This window comes from Palaemon carinicauda, chromosome 23 (assembly GCF_036898095.1).
Source record: "Palaemon carinicauda isolate YSFRI2023 chromosome 23, ASM3689809v2, whole genome shotgun sequence".
Classification (NCBI taxonomy): domain Eukaryota; kingdom Metazoa; phylum Arthropoda; class Malacostraca; order Decapoda; family Palaemonidae; genus Palaemon; species Palaemon carinicauda.
This window is the reverse complement of record NC_090747.1, coordinates 113,818,139-113,837,940: the sequence shown is the minus strand read 5'-3', so window position 1 is coordinate 113,837,940 and position 19,802 is coordinate 113,818,139. Positions and strand designations below refer to the sequence as shown.

Sequence of the window (19,802 nt, the reverse complement as noted above, 5' to 3'; positions counted from 1 at the left end):
TCTCGTAGAACAGTACGGCAGTCATTTAAAGCAAAGTTTGGCAAGGGGAAGACCATCTCACTTCTTTTCTGTTTGGGAAAATTACTGACTCGTGGGTCTTGGATATGGTCAAAGAAGGCTACCGAATGCTGTTTACTAAAAGCCCGCCTTTATCGAAGAAACCAGTCATGTATCCAAGTTGTCTTTCCAATACAGGAAAATATGTTACTCCAGCTAAAAATTGTGAAACTTTTAGAGAAGGATGTAATAGAAGATATCTTAAACTCTTCTGCAATAGGTTATTTCTGGTCCCCAAAAGCTCAGGTGGGTGGAGACCAGTTCTAGATGACTCGGCACTCAACAATTTCACAGTGCTTATAAATTGCTTCATGAAAACTCCCTCAATGGTTCTGGGAGCGATAAAAAATAATAATTGGATGTTCTCGACAAACCTCTTGGATACAAATTTTCACATTTTGATTCATCTAAACTCAGGAAATACCTTCGGTTTGTCAACAGATTGAAGATGTATCAGTTCAAATGCGTATGTTTCGGACCCAAGGCGACAAAAGGTGTTCACCGGAATGATAGCACCCATTACTAAAATGATTAAGGTTACTGGGACCAAGTACACCCGGACGATCAATTTTAAGAGATTCGGTGGATCAATCATCATCTTTGTTTGTCAATAATAATTTACCTTATATGAAATATTAAAGGCGTTAGTAACATTCCTCCGTATGTGCTGATCAAGAATGAACCTTAAACTTGGAAACCCCTCACACCACTAGTTGCCTTATTTACCAACACTGACGGTTCATCAATGTCATGTAGGCCTCCATGATTAGATGACACCATTCACCTCTATCTTGCTTATAATTAACAGAATTTCCAATGCATGCACAATCTTATGGAATGGCCAAAAATAATTACATAAGAAAAAATCAGTAAAGAGAAAATACTACTTCACAGCAATACAGAAGGTCTCCAACTTACAAACATTCAGAGATACAAACACACATCCAACTGAAAATAAACATAAGATTTGGAAATACTGTAATAAAAAAATATTATATCATTTAATACAGCAAGAAAAATTATATTTGTAGTAACCTGAGTGGTGCTATGAAAAAGGAGAGGAGTGACGTCACTGGCGTGGGATTGCTAGTAGTAGTAGGATGTTGAACGGCACCTCGCTGTTCAGTGATATTGCCAGGAGATATCTAAATGGTGCGAGGCCTCTGGTTGTGATTTATTCAGCGCCCCAGTATTATACCGACACCTTATTAAGGTGAGCGAGCTGAGTTCAACCTAGCATTCCTACACAAATTTTTCTCTGTTAAATTCATAGAAGTTTTTACCTTAGAAATGATGTTAAAGGAGCATTTCACTGGGCGGCACGGGTCTCTCGCCCAGAAATAGATTTTTCCTTTGTCAAAATCCCTTTTGTAGTAACCTGATATCTATTTTATACAAAATCTGATTGTTTGTCAATTTTTGTAGTTAGAAATCATAGGCATGAGATTCAGGTTAGGCCTGCCCTAGGTCAAAATGTTAAAAAATTTACTTACAAACAGCTTCTTGGAACCTATTAAGTTTGTAAGTTGAGGACCTTCTACTTTAATTCTGTTCACAAATCATTTATTAACTCTTTAATTCTTAAGAATAATAAGTATTTCTCACCTGTTCAGCCCCAAAAGGAGCAATGTTGCTTTTCACAATGCCGACACCCAAGCCTACTATCGTGACTGATATGTACACAGCAGCTTTGCAAGGAGCATTTGGTGTCGAGTTGTGAGATTCATCTGCGAAGAACAAGTAAATTTTAAATTACACATACTGTATTTTTTAATATCTTACATAACTTGTAATCAGGATACAGAACTTATTATAGTAACCAATTCTGTTATATCCATAGTGTTGTTACCGAGACACTAGTAAAAAGAATTTGACGTATATGAAAGCTTAGAAAAGCAATACCATGAAACTTCGTCCCACAAAAATTTCACCCACCACAATTTGTTAATTGAAAAAAAAAGGTGAAAGAGGAAGGATAAAACTGTGATGAAATTAATTATATAAAGTACAGGTATACCAATAGCCTTAGGGTAATCCCATAAGAACAAAGACTTATTGGATGCATAGGGATTATCTAAAAAGTTACTTAGTGCTAAGTCATTTACTTTTGAATAGTTTGAACCATATTTTTTCCCTTCAGGAAGCAATACTTATACAGGATTGGGTGCCATGATAAAAGTATGTTAATGCAAAAGTTCTCAGAGTAAATAAATTCATTCAGGAGCAAGAATTGCACCTTCCTGGGAAGTAAAACCATAGCTCAATTTCCTTGTACACCCATCCTTCCTTGCTTTATACAAAACTGAAGAATTTAGCAACAATAAGAAAAACATTTCCACAAATTTACGGGAGCTATGTGCTATATTACAAAGAGGAATCTTTACTCAAACATAGCTTCCACATCACAAGATCAAAACCACTTGAAGTATAATGCAAAAGTAAAGCACTACTAATAAAACAGCAACACCATGAAGAGAGCTCAGATGGAACCAAAAAAGGTAGAGCATTGCAATTTATGAAAGTTATCACTCCTCATCTTAATCGAATATTTTACCAAGTTTTTAAGAATTTTGAATGATTTATTTATTTGGTTTTGATCCATTTTGAAATTTAGAGTATTTCCTTTTGAACTTTATACCTCTATAATAAAGACAATATCTTAAATGTAAATTATAAAAAGATAAAACCTTAGATCATTCTTTTTCACATTTACAAGAGGGTGAAATTTTTGTAAGGTGAAATTTTCTTGGATTGAACTTTTGATACATGATGAAAACATACTTTGAATGGTTTCCTCTCCACAAATCATGCGAGGTAGACGGTCTACAGCCATAAGAGTTAGTAAGACGTAGCCACTGATGTAGAGTAAAAACCCACATACCATTGTCTTAAAGCGTCCCAGCCATGCATCAGATATGTATCTGAAAATTTAAGAATGACATTACTGGACTACCCGGGAAATATCTAGTCGATAGGCCTCCCATAACATCTATTAATATTAATGACCTTTTCCTACCACTTTTAATTCTTAAATTTACCCCCATTACACTCATGGATCTTTAGAATCTCCAACAACTTAGAAGCCAAGTGCCAATACCAAAAAGTGGCGCAAACCAATAGTAACTTCAATATAGGTTTTGTGGACCATGATCCTATATGGGGTCAAGACTTTTACCTAAGTGGTCTGGTTAAACTATGCAACAATTCTTGAGAATCCGACAGTATCGGTGGCTGTAAAATTATTCGCAGTACGTACATTGGAATATGGGAGAATTAGTATAGCGCAACAGTATAGCAGCAATAGAAAGCTTTTCCTATTCTTCTGCAGGAGAATATCATACTCATTTACAACTTATCTATTACTTTTATCCTGCCTGCCTTTACAATTTATAACTGATATCATTCGTGACTGTTAGCTCTATAGCTTGAGAAGTGCTGTACCCCAACACATACCACAATTTCTTTTGCCAATAAAATAAAAAGCAAAACTTACACATGCTAATAAAGAATACAAAACTGAATCGACTTTGAAACAATAGAACTATATCCAAGTTCATATGCATAAATGAACAATGCAAAATTTAAAATGAAGTGGAAATTGAGACACCACCACTTGACAATAACCTTGAGACCAACAGAATTACAAATGACATGTCAGCAAAACGGTATTGAATCCTAGGCAGTTTCTAACAACTATCAACCCTTTGAGTGGCAGCCCCTCAAAAAAATTTTGGTACTCAAGCCCCAGGTCTTTCCTTGGATATTTTACTTTAACTCAACAAAGTATATACACTATTAGAGAAAGGACTTTTACCAAGATTTTTAATCATAAAGTATAGCTAAATAAATTTCCTTTCCATTGATATATATTGCATATTCTGTATTATTTTCAAATGCATAAATATCAAAAGAAAAGAAAAGGTAGAAACTGAACAAAAATATATCCAATGCTCCCGAAGGGAGTGGAAATAACAGGACATAGAATATATCCAATGACACTCAAAGGGTTAACCATTCAGAACTTTGCTTTCATTATTTACTAATGTTTCCTCAATTATATTACAGTAATGCTGAACACCTTTACAACACTTGTCCTTGACTACCAAATACAAAAATAAAATCCCACTAACGCCATTTCACCTAACCCTATTTCAGTTGCTACATTGTACAATAACGATGAACTGCTGTACTGTCCAGTACTGTACTTCACATGGAAGCTTATAAATGTACGTACCTGGTTTTTATAAAATAATAGTAGGTAGTAAGTACTTTTTAGAGTTCAGTTCGTATATAGAGAACATGAGAGTTAACATATGGGGCAAAAATCCTATCTAGGTTGAAACTAACTCAACATAGGGCAGGGTATTACTGTATAATAAACTTTTAATTCTGTAACAAATAACTCCCACTGACACGATCCTTATAGTTACAAATAATAAACGTGAAGAGTATTTCTACAGCAATTGTCAAATGTAATGTCTGTTTTTTTTATACTTGACTTAATTCATGACCACTTTCATTCTAAGAGTTAGGATGTTACAGCAATATTATATAAAAAAGTAAAAAACCTGAATTATTAAGCAATTAGAGACGACAGCTTACTATCCAATTAAACATACAATATCAAAAAGACATACATAATGAACTAAATATCATACAGTATCAATCATATGGACAATGTTTCGTGTTGTAAATTACCCTCCAAGCAAGGCAGACATGTATGAAACTCCCGCCAACACAAATACAGCATTCATGGCATCCAAGGAATTCCAAGCAAGGGGTCCATCCCATGGTCCCTGGAAAAAAAAAAAAATTGCATTACTTAATCTATTTTATCCTTTAGGGTTTTGTGTGTATAAATACTAAATCTCTGTCCTATAATGTACAGTAAAGAATTATTATTATTATTATTACTAGCCAAGCTACAACCCTAGTTGGAAAAGCAAGATGCTATAAGCCCAAGGGCTGTACACTGCAGTCAAATTTGTCTTTAACATTTCTGACAAAGTAGTTCACAGTAAAGTAACAATAACTATGCAACTATAGTCCAGCTACAAAAGATTAAAACAAAAAAAATCTAAATATGTTACCATATTTATCTCTTTTAATAGCAAAGGGAGATAACCTGGTGGATGGGGACAAGTTTACTGATGTAGATTATTAAGCAACATTAGGCTAAAGTCTCACTGGTGAGATGAAAAGCATGGCACCATTCATCCTTTATAGCTAGACAATAATAAATGTGTAAACAACATTCACTATTCATACAAAAATAAAGAACAACACTTACTTTATTCAAAAACAAAAAGAAGTTCGTGGCTAAGGCATAATACGCGAGTCTTTCTAGCGTAAGAACTATCAATATGACGACCGTTGCGATGACTTGCTTTCGCGCTTCTCTGGCATCCATCGCTGAGATGAAAAAAAAGTTATTAATGCACAGTTATTTATGTCAATGAGAATACTGTATTCAAAATGAAAAGCATAAAACAAAGAGTTTTGATACTGTACTCTATTCTCATTTTCCAGTAACATGTTATACCATATTCTATTTTCATTAAAATGGCAAATATTCTTGTCCGAATTATTCCCACGTACAAGTTTACACTTATGGAACTGATTTCACACAGAAAAATTCAGAAATCATTCATTCATTGAAGTACAGAAAAAAATGTACCTGTCGTAATTTACAAAAGGATTTGTGCATTCTAAACTCTTCACATGTGGTTTCTTCGATAAAGTGCAAAGGAGAATATACTCATGACCTTTTTTAAACTTCCAATTAAACTTGCATCTTCACAAAGAAGCTGAAATCTGCATTTGGTATTTATTTAGTCTCTGTTACCCCTTTCAGGGGAATTTCCCCATATGGTAAAATTCAAAGATAAAACAAAATTCTAGGGAAAATCACAAGGAAAAGAATCAAGGTTTCCCTAAAAGTTATATCATACGCACATAAATCAAAGAGCAAGTATTCAACATTAGTAAATCAAAGGGAGCAGGTACTCAACAGCATTAGAATGTATAAGACAAATTTGCTCCAAAGCTTTGTTTCCACTACACTGTGTTCAAGTTACCAACCAGAGGAATTCAGCCTCAGACCACTGACACCTGAATCATCACTGATCTTGGGGACAAAATGTCTGAACCTTTAAATACTATTCTTAATAATACAGTCCTTTCCGTAAATTGCAGTGGACAGATATTCATTGAAAGGCAGGTGCAAATACCGATGCTACCTGCAGAATACTGCATCGCTAGCTATTATGTATATTCCCCAAACTTTCCTGGTATCTTATTCAAAATTAAAGTTTAGAAATACAGAAAGATTAAATGAAAGAGCATATTCACAAGCATCAAAATACGGCAGTATACAGTTCAACACAACATTCTGAAGGGATTTTTTAACTAAAATACTTTTCAGCAATTCTACATCTAAATGCAATATATAATTAAATATATTATGCAAGGTTTTCTGAAACACAAAGGTGTCAACATATGTCATTACAATAATTTCTATACTAAACTAAATCTCATTCTTATTGGCAAACTTACATATATACAATATTTTAATTGTATTGCTAAGCAGTAAAATTAAAACTACAATGATGATGCAAAATTATGCAATTCCTTAACAATTTTCCATTAATTGTGTGTTCTACAATGAATCTAAATGCTCACTACCGTCCCTCTTCCTAAATCATTGCCAAACATATTCTACCTGAAGTATATTTAAACTGTTATCCCCCATTCAGTTCACAGACACATTCAACCTTCTACACGCACCAACTACAGTCCACATTCCAAAATCATTTACTATAAGATCACCAAAACCATACAACAGCTCTAGTACCATGAAAAAGACAATAATAATACCACAACACCTGTAACATGAGTAACACAGTAAAGATTAGAAAATTCATAAATAACAAAACGTGAACATCTAAAGAAAATATAAAGAATTATAATAGGAAATAAAGGAACTGATTATGATTATTTGAAATTTTATCACAGTTATCTTATATAGGCCTATAATAAAACCAAAAAGAGTTAAGTTTTGTTAATAGAAAAAAGTTAAATGTTTTCATATACAGTAACTTCAAAAGATAATAGGACAAACATCAAAATGGATACATATGACATGCCAAAATTTATACATTACCTTACATCTATAGCTTAGAATTAATAAACAAACAGCTAACACAATGCAGATTTAATCTAGTTTGATTAATTTTTAGTGCTGATTATAACATGCACAGTATTTCTATAACTCTAAGTGTTAGAAAAAAACTAAACTTTTCTAAGCAAAGCAAGAAAGCATATATCATGCAACATGCAAGTTACAAAGGAGGGTTCTAACCTCGTTAATACATATATAGAACAATGATTATAAAACAAAACTGAAGGGTAGAGTAAATAGGTATATCTAACAAATCAATATCAATAATTTCCCTTTTGGCAAAATACTGATATCTTTAAGCACTGACTTGAATCTTTGTGAATAAAGATCATTTACCCTGAACAACATGATCTTATAAAAAGAGAGAGAGAGAGAGAGAGAGAGAGAGAGAGAGAGAGAGAGAGAGAGAGAGAGAGAGAGAGAGAGAGAGAATCATTATTTTACTGCAATAATGATATCTTCACAATTCCTTATTGCATTTTTCAAGCTTTAAACACCAAGTACTACTTTATTAAGATTCAAGAGCATTGCAGTACTATAATGATGTCAACTTCATAAATGCTAATACTGTATGAGAAAAATTCAAAGCTATGACCATACACCAAGAATTCCATAAAATGCAGTAAGTACATTCTTTAAATGTCTTCTCTTTTTTATATCTATTGTACTACAATATAGATTACACATTTTACAGAAATTACAGGCACTTATTATATGCACAAATTTACCTGTAGCTATTAAGTGGAATAAGTAAAAATATAAAAAGTATTGTATTCTTAAATACAAATTTAATTAAACAGTACTATACACAAATAATTATGAGCGTCCTTCCTCAATGAACTATTACAGTACCTTATTGAGCATGATTAGCACAATTACTTCCAAGAATCTTTCCTGGTGTTTGAATTGCGTCTTTCACGAAGCTGTTCAAATGCCAACATCTACCCTAAAACTAAACAAAAATTTGTGTTTTCTTTCCTTGCAATAAGTCTACCCTCAAGTGAAGTATTGTATTGATATGGCAGTTGATGGCTATCATCTTGGCATGGGTATCCCATAGGTCCTTTGTATTTTCAGTTCTCTCGTCGCAATTATTTTCTTTGGACCATTATCTACCTACGCTACAAATTGTAGTTTTTTGGTGATTTAAGGTTATTTGATACAGATTAATAAGGGATGTCTTCTTCTGGTATTACTATGAATGCCTGTGCGAGTTGCTTAAAGGATTCACTGCATGACAATCATGAAGTTGCCTTACAAGACCAATCTTCTCTGAGAACTGGTTTTGAAGTCAATTCCTTCAATAACCCATCTTAACTGGAATGTGGGAGTCTGCGCTATGAACATTAATATAGATTCATAGAAATAAATAGAATTCTGCTAATAACATTCATTATTTTGACCATTAATTGAGATTCATAGAAATAAACAGAATTCTGGAAATAATATTCAATATTTTGACCATTAATTGAGATTCATAGAAATAAACTGAATTCTGGTAATAACATTCATTATTTTGAACATTAATAGAGATTCATACAAATAACCAAACTTCTAATAATAGCATTCACTATTTCTATATTAGTCTGATGTTCATAAGCATGGCCCCCTTCCTCCTTACTGACTTGTGATAAGAAGCTAGTGATCTAGCTTTCACTTGAGAGACTGAAAAAGAAAAGACAAATAAACCCATTCAACACAAATGCCACCAACTGTCAGATTTACTCAATACTTCATTATAGGGTTAGGCCTATTATAAAGAAAGAAAAGATAATTTTTCTTTTAGCTTTAGGGTAGTGGTTGCTACTTAACCAACTTTAAAGAGAAAAGTACAATGAAGTTCATGTGAGTCTAAAAATAATAAACTTTATTAAAATTATTAAACTATCTTTGATCCTTAATCATTTTGGCAGTACATAGCGTACAAGAATATATAGATATTTATCATCAAATGGAAACAAAGTCTTCATTCCAATCTAAATGAGAATTATTGTTGTATTTTATTTTATTCATTATCAAACAGTAAATTTTAGCCAAATATGGACACAAGTAAATTTTTTATTAATGCAAAGTCTCAGTTAGGAGCTCATTTAAGCAGTCAGTAGGAAGAGACATGTACAGCCTTTCGACTACCTCAAGACAACAGGACTTTATTCCAACATTCCAATTGAAAGGACAACACACACCTTCACAATGGAGGATGACAGCACATAAGGGGGTGAACAGAAGTTCCAAACAATATGAGGTTTGTCAATGTCCAGTGGGTAAATCGGATAAGTGGGGTTAATCACATGTAAATTTTAAAAGACCAACTAATATTGTGCAAACTTTTACCAACCTGACCTAAACCATTCATTTCAAGGAATTGTGAATTATGTGCACTTCGGGCTAAACCGGCAAAAGTTGCGACAAGTGATGCATGCATCGATGATATTACCTCTCGTTGAGAGTCTATGAAAGTCTGATTGTAATCCTTTACCAAAAGTCTGATTATAATCCTTTACCAAAGTTTTAAGACCTAATTTAGATAGAATGTCATGTCCCATGTTTGTAGTAACTATAACTTTCATAGTATTCCCAAAAAACTGTGCTGGGGGCCAGGGTTAACTAACAGCTCCATCCATCATTCTAGAATTAATATGCAGGCATTGTTAGATGCAGGATAAGGGCATTTTAAAACTAACGGAATACCTGATGGATGCCGTGATAATAAAGGCGTCCTTTCATGGGGCATGATAAAGACATGTACTGCAAAGAGGAAATATATCCAACTGGAATGTGATGTGCCTAAGGACACTATTTAACAGTATCTGTAAGGAAATGTTATTAATAAGCTCATATTAATACATAAATAAATGGGCTATTAGAATTTAATAAGATAGAAATATTGTCGAATAAATTGTAGCTAAAGCACTGGATAGAAAATAACGACACTTGGTTATGAATAAGTGAGAGTATCACATTGATAAATGCAATCTGTGAAATAGCAACTAAGGTACCATGAAATCCTCAGAATATGGGAGTTCACTAATGAAATGCAAAGATTTTAATGGAACGGGCAATTATGGGAGTTCTCTTAATTTGTGACAGTAAGCCTGTTGTCAACTAACATGAAAGGAACTAGGGCATTTTCTTTTTTTAATCTATTTTACAATGGCACATCTTTTTACTGACTAAAATCCAACCAACTCATTAAAAGGATGAAAAACTTATGCAATTACAATTTTTGTACACACCAAAGCCGTTTTTCGTAACTGAAATAAAGTCGGTTCCTTCTTAATAGCTTATTATAATTCACACAATGTTCCTCCATCCAGTTATCAACTTGCAATATCAATAAATTCCAAGTAATAATTTCTGGTCTTATGGCAATAATGAAGAGTACTTTCATGGGTATACAAATGAATGATAGAAGTCAATAAAAACTTCAACCTTGCAATTTCTCACAAATTTGTGCATTTCTGCTAATAACTTTACTCTTCCAGGCTACAAAAAAATTTGTATTCTACCAAAGAAATTTTATCATTCCATAGATTACATTATGTTTATTCCACAATAATTCTATCATGGCTAATTCACTGAAAACTTGTATACCTATGGCTAACACCTCAAGTAAAGAAAAACTAAGTAGAGCATTTGCATATGCTAAATGTATAAGACTATTCTGGAGCGGATTAAACAAACAAACATTTTCACAGTTTTTAAAACAATCCTTTGGGAAAAAAATAGGATCAATATCAAAGGATTAAATGTCACTGTACAGTATACAGTATACCATTTACAGTATTATAAATGACAAATTTAAAGATAATTTGTATTTTTCCTAACCATACAAACCTTAGCTATTTACATAGGGGTTTCCTTTCTGCGTAGCTGAAATAACGAGCTATTAGAGTTTTAACGAGGGTTTAACTACCCCCGCGCTAGTTAGCAGAGGGGGTAGGGGAGGGGTAGCTAGCCCCTTCCCCCTCCACACACCGGTGAGCTGCCTCACTTCACTTAGAGGTAGGACTTGTCTCGGGGGACAGGGCTGGCTGGCAAATATGTGTAAATAACTAAGGTTTGTATGGTTAGGAAAAATACAAATGATCTCCGAATTTGTCATCTGTTCTGTAACCGAAATACAAACCACGCTATTTACATGGGGTGACTTACCCCTTAGGAAGGGTGGAAAGTCCCAGCCTTACTGGCTTTGGCTTTGCCCGGGGGCTCAGAATCCGAGTGAGCAGCACTCGAGAAAAAGAATCCCAGCACCTCGAAGTTCCTTGCTCCGCAAGGAACGTGCGGCCTACATAAGCTCGTGTGTGGAGGGATGAAGTGTGACTTGTCCTAAGAAGTTGACCTGAAGTCCCTTAGATGAAATTCTAGGCAAGGTCGTTCCCAATACCACCTCGTCAGGGTATGGGGGACGCGACAGTATTATCTTAATACTAGGAACACAAGGAAGCATGGTTTACCTGCAGAGGTTTGAGGTCAGCTATGCAGAGAACCCAGGATACTGCTTTCCCCAAGAGAGGGGAGGATGAAGAAAGAAGTAAGGGCCAGACATACTTCTTTCATTCATGCAGTCTAAAACTGGGTAACAATGCCCTCAACCAAAGCTACCTGTCCAATAAGGAGCCTGAGGTTAGACCAGTTGTTGTGTAGCCACCACAGGGCCGATAGAAAACGTATCGAAGCTCCTGTGGGTCATGCCCTGCAGGTAGTGGGCTGTGAAGGTCGTTTGACGCTTCCAGACTCCAGCTTGTAGCACCTGCGTCACAAAGTAGTTACTCTTGAAGGCCAGGGACGTTGCGATGCCTCTGACGTCGTGTGCTCTAAGGCGACGTGACGGAGGAGGGTCTGGATTCAGGGCGTGATGGATGACCCTCCGAATCCAAGCTGAAAAGTTATTCTTGGTGACCCTCCTCTCCATCCTTCCTGTGCTTCCAAACAGGGCTTGCACGTGAGGACGAACTGCAGCTGTTCTTAAGATAACACCTCCGACTCCTTACTGGGCATAGTAGGAGAAGGTCTGGGTCATCTGTTACAGAACGGAGACTCGAAATCATGAAGGAGTCAAACCGGGGGTCCGGGCTCCAAGATTTTGAGACTAGTGACCAACTCAGGGACGAACTTGAACGTTACCTCCCCCTCTCCTCTTGAATGGGCGACGACGTACGAGAGACCATGAAGTTCTCTGGCACGCTTGGCCGAGGCCAGAGCGAGCAGGAGCACCGTCTACCAAGTCAGGTGACGATCAGAAGCCTGGCGTAATGGTTCGCAAGGAGGTCTCTTGAGAGCCCTAAGAACCCGAACCATGTTCCATGGAGGAGGTCTCACTTCCGACTAGGGGCAGGTAAGTTCGTAGCTTCATATGAGCGAAGAAAGATCCAGCGAGGAGGAAATGTCTATTCCTTTCAGCCTGCAGGCCAGGCTTAAGGCTGAGCGATAGCCTTCCGCCGGCGAGAGCGAAAGGCGTATTCCCTCCCGCAGGTATACAATAATTCCGCTATTGCTGGAATAGTGGCATCAAGGGGGGAGATACCTCTCCCACGACACCAACCACAGAAGACTCTCCACTTTGCCTGGTAGACCCCTACGGATGAATTTTGCAGGTGTCGAGACATCCACTCCGCAACTTGTTGCGGAACGCCTCTTTCTGTGAGGGAATACTGGATAGTCTCCAGGCATGAAGCCGAAGCGATGCTACGGCTTTGAGGCAGATGTTGCAGTGTGGTTGCTTGAGTAGCTCGTGTCGTGGGGGAAGCTCTCTCGGGAGTTCCTTCAGGGGATGCAAAAGGTCCGGGGAATCGTTGCCTTGGTTCCACCGGGACTTGAGCCGCCGTTGCAGGGATCTCATCCTGAGGCGGCCGTTTGGAACTAGAAGGGTCAGGGAGAAAAGGTGACCTAGGAGACGTAACCAAGATTGGGTTGGAAGCTCTCCTCGTCTGGAAAGGTTCTGCGACTATCCTCAGCCTTACTATCCTGTCGACTGATGGGAAGGCTTTGTGGAGATTGGTGTCTAATATCATGCCTAAATATCCCAGTTGTTGGGATGGAAGCAGAGAAGACTTCTCGAGATTTACCATGATCCCTAGATCTTGGCAAAATCCCAGAGGCTTGCCTCAGTGTCGAAGAAGGGTCGATTCCGAGACTGCCGGGGTTAGCCAGTCATCCAGATAGCGAAGGGGACGGATGCCGATCCTGTGTGGCCACGAAGATATCAGGGTGAACATTCTGGTGAACACCTGCGGTGCTGTGGAGAGATCGAAACACAGCACCTTGAACTGGTAGACCTTGTTGTCTAGGTTGAATTTAAAGTACTTCCTGGAAGACGGATGGATTGGGTTCTGGAAGTACCGGTCCTTCAGATCCAGTGTGCACCTGAAGACTTGTGGTCTCACTGCAAGTCTGAACGACTCTGCTGTTCCACGCTGAACGAAGTTTATTCGACAAACTTGTTCAGAGTTGATGACGGATCTCCAGCCTTCAGATGCCTTCTTAACAAGAAAAAGTCGACTGAAGAAGCCGGGGGGAGCCGTCAACGACCTTATGGAGAGCATCTTTTTAGAGCATGGTCTCGAATTCTGCCGGAAGGGCTAGCCCCTTTGCCGATCCCATGGCATAGGAGCTCAGCGACACTGGATTCGCTGTCAGGGGAGGTAGAGAAGTTATGAACGGGACACGATATCCTTGGCTGATCATGGAGAGTGTGCAGGAATTGGCCCTAAGTTGCTGCCACCTGAACGCGAAACTTTAGGCATCCCCCCAATCCTGGCGTTTGCGGCCTCGGCCGCTCCCTCTAGGATTATTGCCTCCCCAGGAGGACTTCCTGTCCTTCTTGTCCCTGACAGGAGGGGGCTGCTGTTTAGACACCTTTGTCTTTGCCGCCGGAGCCTGTTCCGATGTCTTAGGCCGATGAGGCTGTTGTTGTTGAGGCGCTGGAGGCTTGTAGGGTCTGGATGTAAGCGCCTTTTGGAGGGGCAAATCGTAATTTGATTTCCTCTACCTCTCAGCTGTCCATCCCATGTCCTTGGGCTCAAACAAGCTCTTTCCAAGGATGGAAGTGTCTGAGCTTGCCGACATCCACGGTTGGGATTTTCAAGAGGAACCTCTCGGTCACTGCATCTCAATGCTTCAACATCGAGTTTGCCCACAAGTTCGAAACTTGGTAAGCCGGAAATCGATGGTGCTCGTGCCCGAGAGGAGGAAAGTTTCCATGGTCTTCCTGGTGCTCTCCTTGGACAAGTCCTCAGATAACAACAGGATGCCCAGAGATCCTAGCCAGACGACCAGCCACGAAGTGGCCTGCATGGCACACTTTGCGGCCTTCACCTGGCTCAAGATCTCTGAAACCGAGAATGTCCCCTGCCGGGCGGAGAGTTTCTCGAGATAAATCCCCCTGGAAGCCCTTCCACAGAATGGTGGAGAGGCAGAGCTAAACCAGGCTTCCCCGTAATCTTGAAGTACCTCCTCTGCTGACGGCTGACAGACGCAGTGTCAGCGACCCCGCTGGAGGGAAGGGGATCGGGTGATCCTGAGGAGTAGAGATGATGGGGCTTGCCTGAAAAGAAGGAGAAGAATGTTGCCCAGACCTCTTTGAAGCTTCTTCCTGCTCCTCCACGTGCGCTGCTCTGCGTCTACGGGTGGAGATCGTGACGACAATGATCTGGAAGTACGCGCTCCAGAAGACTCGCCAGGTTGCCCGTGTTGCGAAACCCGACAGGAATCGCGGCCGAAATCGTGCTGGCGCTCACGCGATGGAAAAATCGTTGGTTTGCGTGCGGGCGAACATGGGCGCGCGGTTGTAAGGGCGAGCGCTGGCGGCCGGGAGACCGATGGCGCGTTGACGAGCGATGGTGCGTTTTGGCGAGCGATGGCTCGAAGGCGGGCGAAGGCGCGTTGGCAAGCGATGGCGCGTAGCGACCGATCGCGTACAGGAGAGTTAACGCGTGGGCGCGTAGGAGACCTACAACGATTTGAAGCGTGGGAGCATTGGCGCGTTGAAAAACGCTTGCGCGCAGGCGAAGAATCGCGCGGGCGCTTAGGAGATCGCTGGCACGCAAGGAGAGCCCTGGGGTGCATGTGAGCGTCCGTGCGCTAGCTAGGCACCTCCTGGGTGGCGCGCTGTGATGTGGAACCGTGCTGGCGCGTTGGCGAGTGTGTGAGCGCTGGGACTGGAACAGCGCGTGGGAGCGCTTCGCGCGAAACTCCAGAAGGGCGCTGCGAGTCCAGAGGAACCTGTGAGCGCCTGTGCGCTAGCGTAGGAACCTCTTGAACTGCAACGACGAGGCAGGAACCGGGGAGATCGTTGGCACGTACAGTAGTTGCGCGGCCATTAGATATCAGCGAGGGTGCAGAACCAGAGAGATCGTTGGCAAGGAGGTGAAGGAATAATCTCCTTGCCTGCGCCCATATCCGGAGATCGTGGGAACGTGGGCGAACGTTGGCGCGCATTGCGCACATCAGGAAAGGGCCCGCAGATGTGCGCTGGCGAGCAGGCTAACGTTGGAGTTCAGCGAAGAAATAATCTCCCTGCCTGCGCCCATATCCGGTGATCGTGGGCGCGAGGGCGAACGTTGGGGCGCATTGCGCACATCAGAAAAGGGCGAGCAGATGTGCACTGGCGAGCAGGCGATCGTGGGCGTTCAGGAGACCGTTGGTGCACATGGTGCGTAGCCGCACAGAAGGTCTCAGAAGAGTTGGCGATCAGGAGATCTACGGCGAGACTCAGCTACAGGAGGTCGCAGGAGTGTTGATTCAGCAGAAGTCTGTTCCACAGCAGGAGAGCATTTGTGAACTACTGCACGCGAGCGCGCAGGAGAACGAGGTTGCACAGGTAAAAACCTGGCACTAAAGGGACTTACTCACATTGTGAGATAAGCCCTTTGCCCCCGAAGGGACCGGTGCCCGTTGGAAAACGGGGTGGAGTGGCGCCCACTGCGCATCTGCGTCCAGGAACGGAGATGGAAGACAAGAAGTTCTGGCAGGTGTCGGAGATCACGAACGATCTGCCGAAAGGTCTAGCGAAGCAGCTGCAACGGTCTGTTCTCGTCGAGGAGGATCCTATGCGGCTGAAGATGAAGACGACCACGGACAGGAGCACCATCATCAGTCCTCCGAAGAGGAGTCTCTGTTAGTGAACTCCCCCCAGGGGGAGAGACACTCGCAGGAGAGACCGTAGGACTCAGCTGCCCCCTCGAAGGATGTTCAGAGGTGGGAACTGAGCCTTCAGCAACATCAGCAACAACAGCAGGGGAGACCTCCGAAGAGGAGTCTCTATGAGTGTCCTCTCCCGCGAACGAGAGAGGTGAACACTTCATAGAAGAGACAAGAAGAACTGATGAAGGCGCCCTTTAGGGCCGGTGGATCAGCAAGCTGACCATAAAGAGCAACCCTCCGAAGAGGAGCTCCTGCGACTGGTCAGCCTCTTGAGCGTAGCTGCAAGTGGGACCGCTCAGCACCAAGAGCATAATCGCACGAATTCCATGGTCCGGCCTAGCAACCGCTCAGCCCCTTGAGCATGATTACAAAAGCGGTCGCTCAGCACCAAGAGCATAACCGCCCGAGGACCAGGATAAAACCAACCAGGAATTATTAAGGTAAGAGAAGTTGCCCCCCCTGAAGGGAAAAATAAAACTCATACCTGGGAAGGGAACCTCCCTCGGAAGGGAAGTTACCCACCCAAGGAGGCAAACCTCCTGAGCGTTCTAAATGAATTAAGGACCTGACAGTTGTCACGGGAGAACTTCTAGGAGAAGGGAACACACCCATGACGAAGTCGTAGAGAGGAGGCGGCAACAGCAGACTCCCCAGGCCCAATCAGGACTGCTCTGCTTCGTTGGCACATTAGGCAAACGAAAAACTATATAGTTAACTATGAAAATAAAATAAATAATTACTTAACATTCATTCCCCCGGGGGAACTCCGAAGAGGAACCCCGAGGGAAAAGAACATAAGAATTACACACCAGGAATGTGCCCTCCTCCCCCACTGACACTCACGGGAAGGGGGGGAAGGCGGAGAACTGTAACAAAAACAGAATTATAACAATTATAATTATGTAATTCATCTAAGAATGTTCACTAATAGTAAGAACGAATGAACCCCGAAGGGAAGCGTTCTACACAGAAGCTGAAAAGTTAACAAATACAATTAGATTTGATTAAAAATAATTGAGACAAAATAAACGGAGTAGCAACTCAACCCGCAACGGGAAGGAAGCTACCGTAATACGTAGTAGTAATAAAAGGGTGAACGACCTCGAGAGAGAGAGAGACCGTAGTCAAACTAAACTCCCATGTTCCCTACGCTTATAGTCCAAGTTCCCCGTAGGGAAGGAGGAACAGCGGAGAAAACAGATTAATAAATAAAGTCGGGCGATGACGATTCCCCACGGCGCCCGAGAATCGGAAGCCGAATCGAGGACCGAAGGTCCAAGGGAGAGATCGCGACCCATGAAATGTCACCGTGGGGGCCTGGAACCACACGGAGATGTTGTCGTACACTACACACACACACAGCACAAACACTGAAAAGGAAACTTACTGTATTTCTATACTCAAATATATACATAAACATAGGAATGTTTACATATATATTAAGTATAAGAAAAGTAAGCAATTAAGTAAAGACAAAACATTAATGGCTGCCATGCGAGGACGGGACAGAGACGTCTGCCCACCATCCGAGCCAAAAGCGAAGTGGATCAGTTCACCGGTGTGTGAGGGGGAAAGGGTAGCTAGCTACCTCTCCCCTAACCCCTCGCTAGCTAGCGAGAGGGTAGTTAACCCTCGTTAAAATCTAATGGCTCGTCATTTCAGCTATGCCGAAAGTAATACCCCATGTAAATAGCGTGGTTTGTATTTCGGTTACGGAACAAATAATGTTAAGCTTTTCAAGTTAACTGTTATCGCTTCACCAATTGGATTGGATTATCAATCAGTAACACGAAGAAAATCAAGCAATACAAGACAGAAAAATTATTCTCAATGTAAATAGCACCATAGTACTGTGTCGGTAGAAGTAAACTTTTGTTATTTAGCATTTGTAAACCTCAATCATTTTTAAATAAATGAAAGTAACATCACCTGCAAATAAAATATAAAATATCTTAAAAATATAGTCTGCACTATCATTAACCCTATGCTTGAGTCAAAAATTGCCTATTAATCTAGTGGGCTGTGGGCTCTATGTTTTCAATTCTACTAAATCAATACTGTATAGGTAAAATTTGGTATCTTTCAATATAAAAAAATCTAGTTAGGAAAAGATTAAAGTAAAAGATTAACTTTAACTAACTACTGTATTACTTTATTGCCTAAAACCAATGAAGGCTATTTCTATACAATTTACAGTACTGTACTGTATAGGTAAAGCACAACTTGAAATTTATCTATCAAAACAATGTGGCAAGATCAAAATGGCATTTGAAAATCACTTTCTTCAAGTTGCTATACTTGAATATCTTTCTACCAATGAGATGATCTCACACATAGCAAGGCCTACTTTATCACAAACACGGCAGATCTTGTCAAAATATGTCTATAACAACGACTGCATCTGAATTACGAAATCAGTCAAATATTTTGAGATTATGGAAATTTGCCAATGTAAAGGGAAGGGGATTGCCATAGAACTTTCAAATCTAAAATTAATATCCTGAGTCTGAGCATTTTGCTTGATGGGGAAAGAAAAGGAGGTAGAAGCTTACCATTAAGACCATCCTAACCGTCCTTGAACTTTGTACACTCCTTAAGACATGCTTCACAAATAAGAGATCCTAGTTTTATCGTAATACGATTTCTGAAGACACTCCACTGACACAACCCATATAGCCTATATGCCAACTATCAGATGTTATTTTTAGAATAGCAGATATATCCTTTCACCTGGTAAAACACTGAAAATTTTAAAAATTGATAATACAAATTCTTCCATGCCCAATTGCAAAGGATCTTGTCAATTTAGTAGAATAAAGGTTGGGATCTTTTGTATAATGACGGACAAGACCTCCCACATGCATAGAATACCGTCTAACCTAACCTACAAGCTGCGTCCTTCTATACCTCCTCACCTAATGGCTGCCCCTTAGAGTGCCGTATTCTTGGTGAAAGGGTTGAAAATAAGGGAGATATGGGGCATGGACGTAAACATACATTTACACCAAAGGTTCTTTTGAGCTAACTGAGGTAAAAACATGTAAACTTCGCCTACCATAGGGAACGTCAATGATTAGCAATACATTCTTTAGCTCTTTGAGTCATCAGTTTACTGTTCACTTATTTTAGTACACAAAAAATTTTCACATATCACTCATCCGTGTGCTATACCAGATTATTTGTCAACAGCTAGTCTAAAAACTATGGTAATATTACGGTAGAGTCCCACCCAGTGCCATTACCAATTGCTAATACATAGGAGCTTGAGGGTTTTCCTTTTTCGCGAGCGAAGCGAGCACACAGCGGAGCAAAAACTATTAGACTATAGAGATATTAATAAAATCTGATGGTTTCTGCTGAAACATGCGCTCGCTTCGCTTGCGAAAAAAGAAAAACATCGAGCTCCTATGTACTGGCAAGT

General features: G+C 40.2%; 1 protein-coding gene across 4 annotated transcripts in view; it reads right to left on the bottom strand.

The window, feature by feature from the left end:
• Positions 1–19,802, bottom strand: part of LOC137617394 (solute carrier family 15 member 4-like) — a 55,535-nt gene that overhangs the window by 34,955 nt on the left and 778 nt on the right. For 2 of the 4 annotated variants that reach the window (XM_068347417.1, XM_068347418.1), the window contains exons 2-6: positions 9,929–10,047; positions 5,348–5,469; positions 4,756–4,853; positions 2,839–2,978; positions 1,663–1,784 (exon numbers count right to left, since the gene is read on the bottom strand). In XM_068347417.1, coding sequence (XP_068203518.1) covers positions 1,663–1,784; positions 2,839–2,978; positions 4,756–4,853; positions 5,348–5,469; positions 9,929–9,971 — 525 coding nt within the window. In that variant the 5' untranslated portion in view covers positions 9,972–10,047. The remainder of the gene's footprint in view (positions 1–1,662; positions 1,785–2,838; positions 2,979–4,755; positions 4,854–5,347; positions 5,470–9,928; positions 10,048–19,802) is intronic. The other 2 variants (XM_068347419.1, XM_068347420.1) reach the window with 2 other exon arrangements.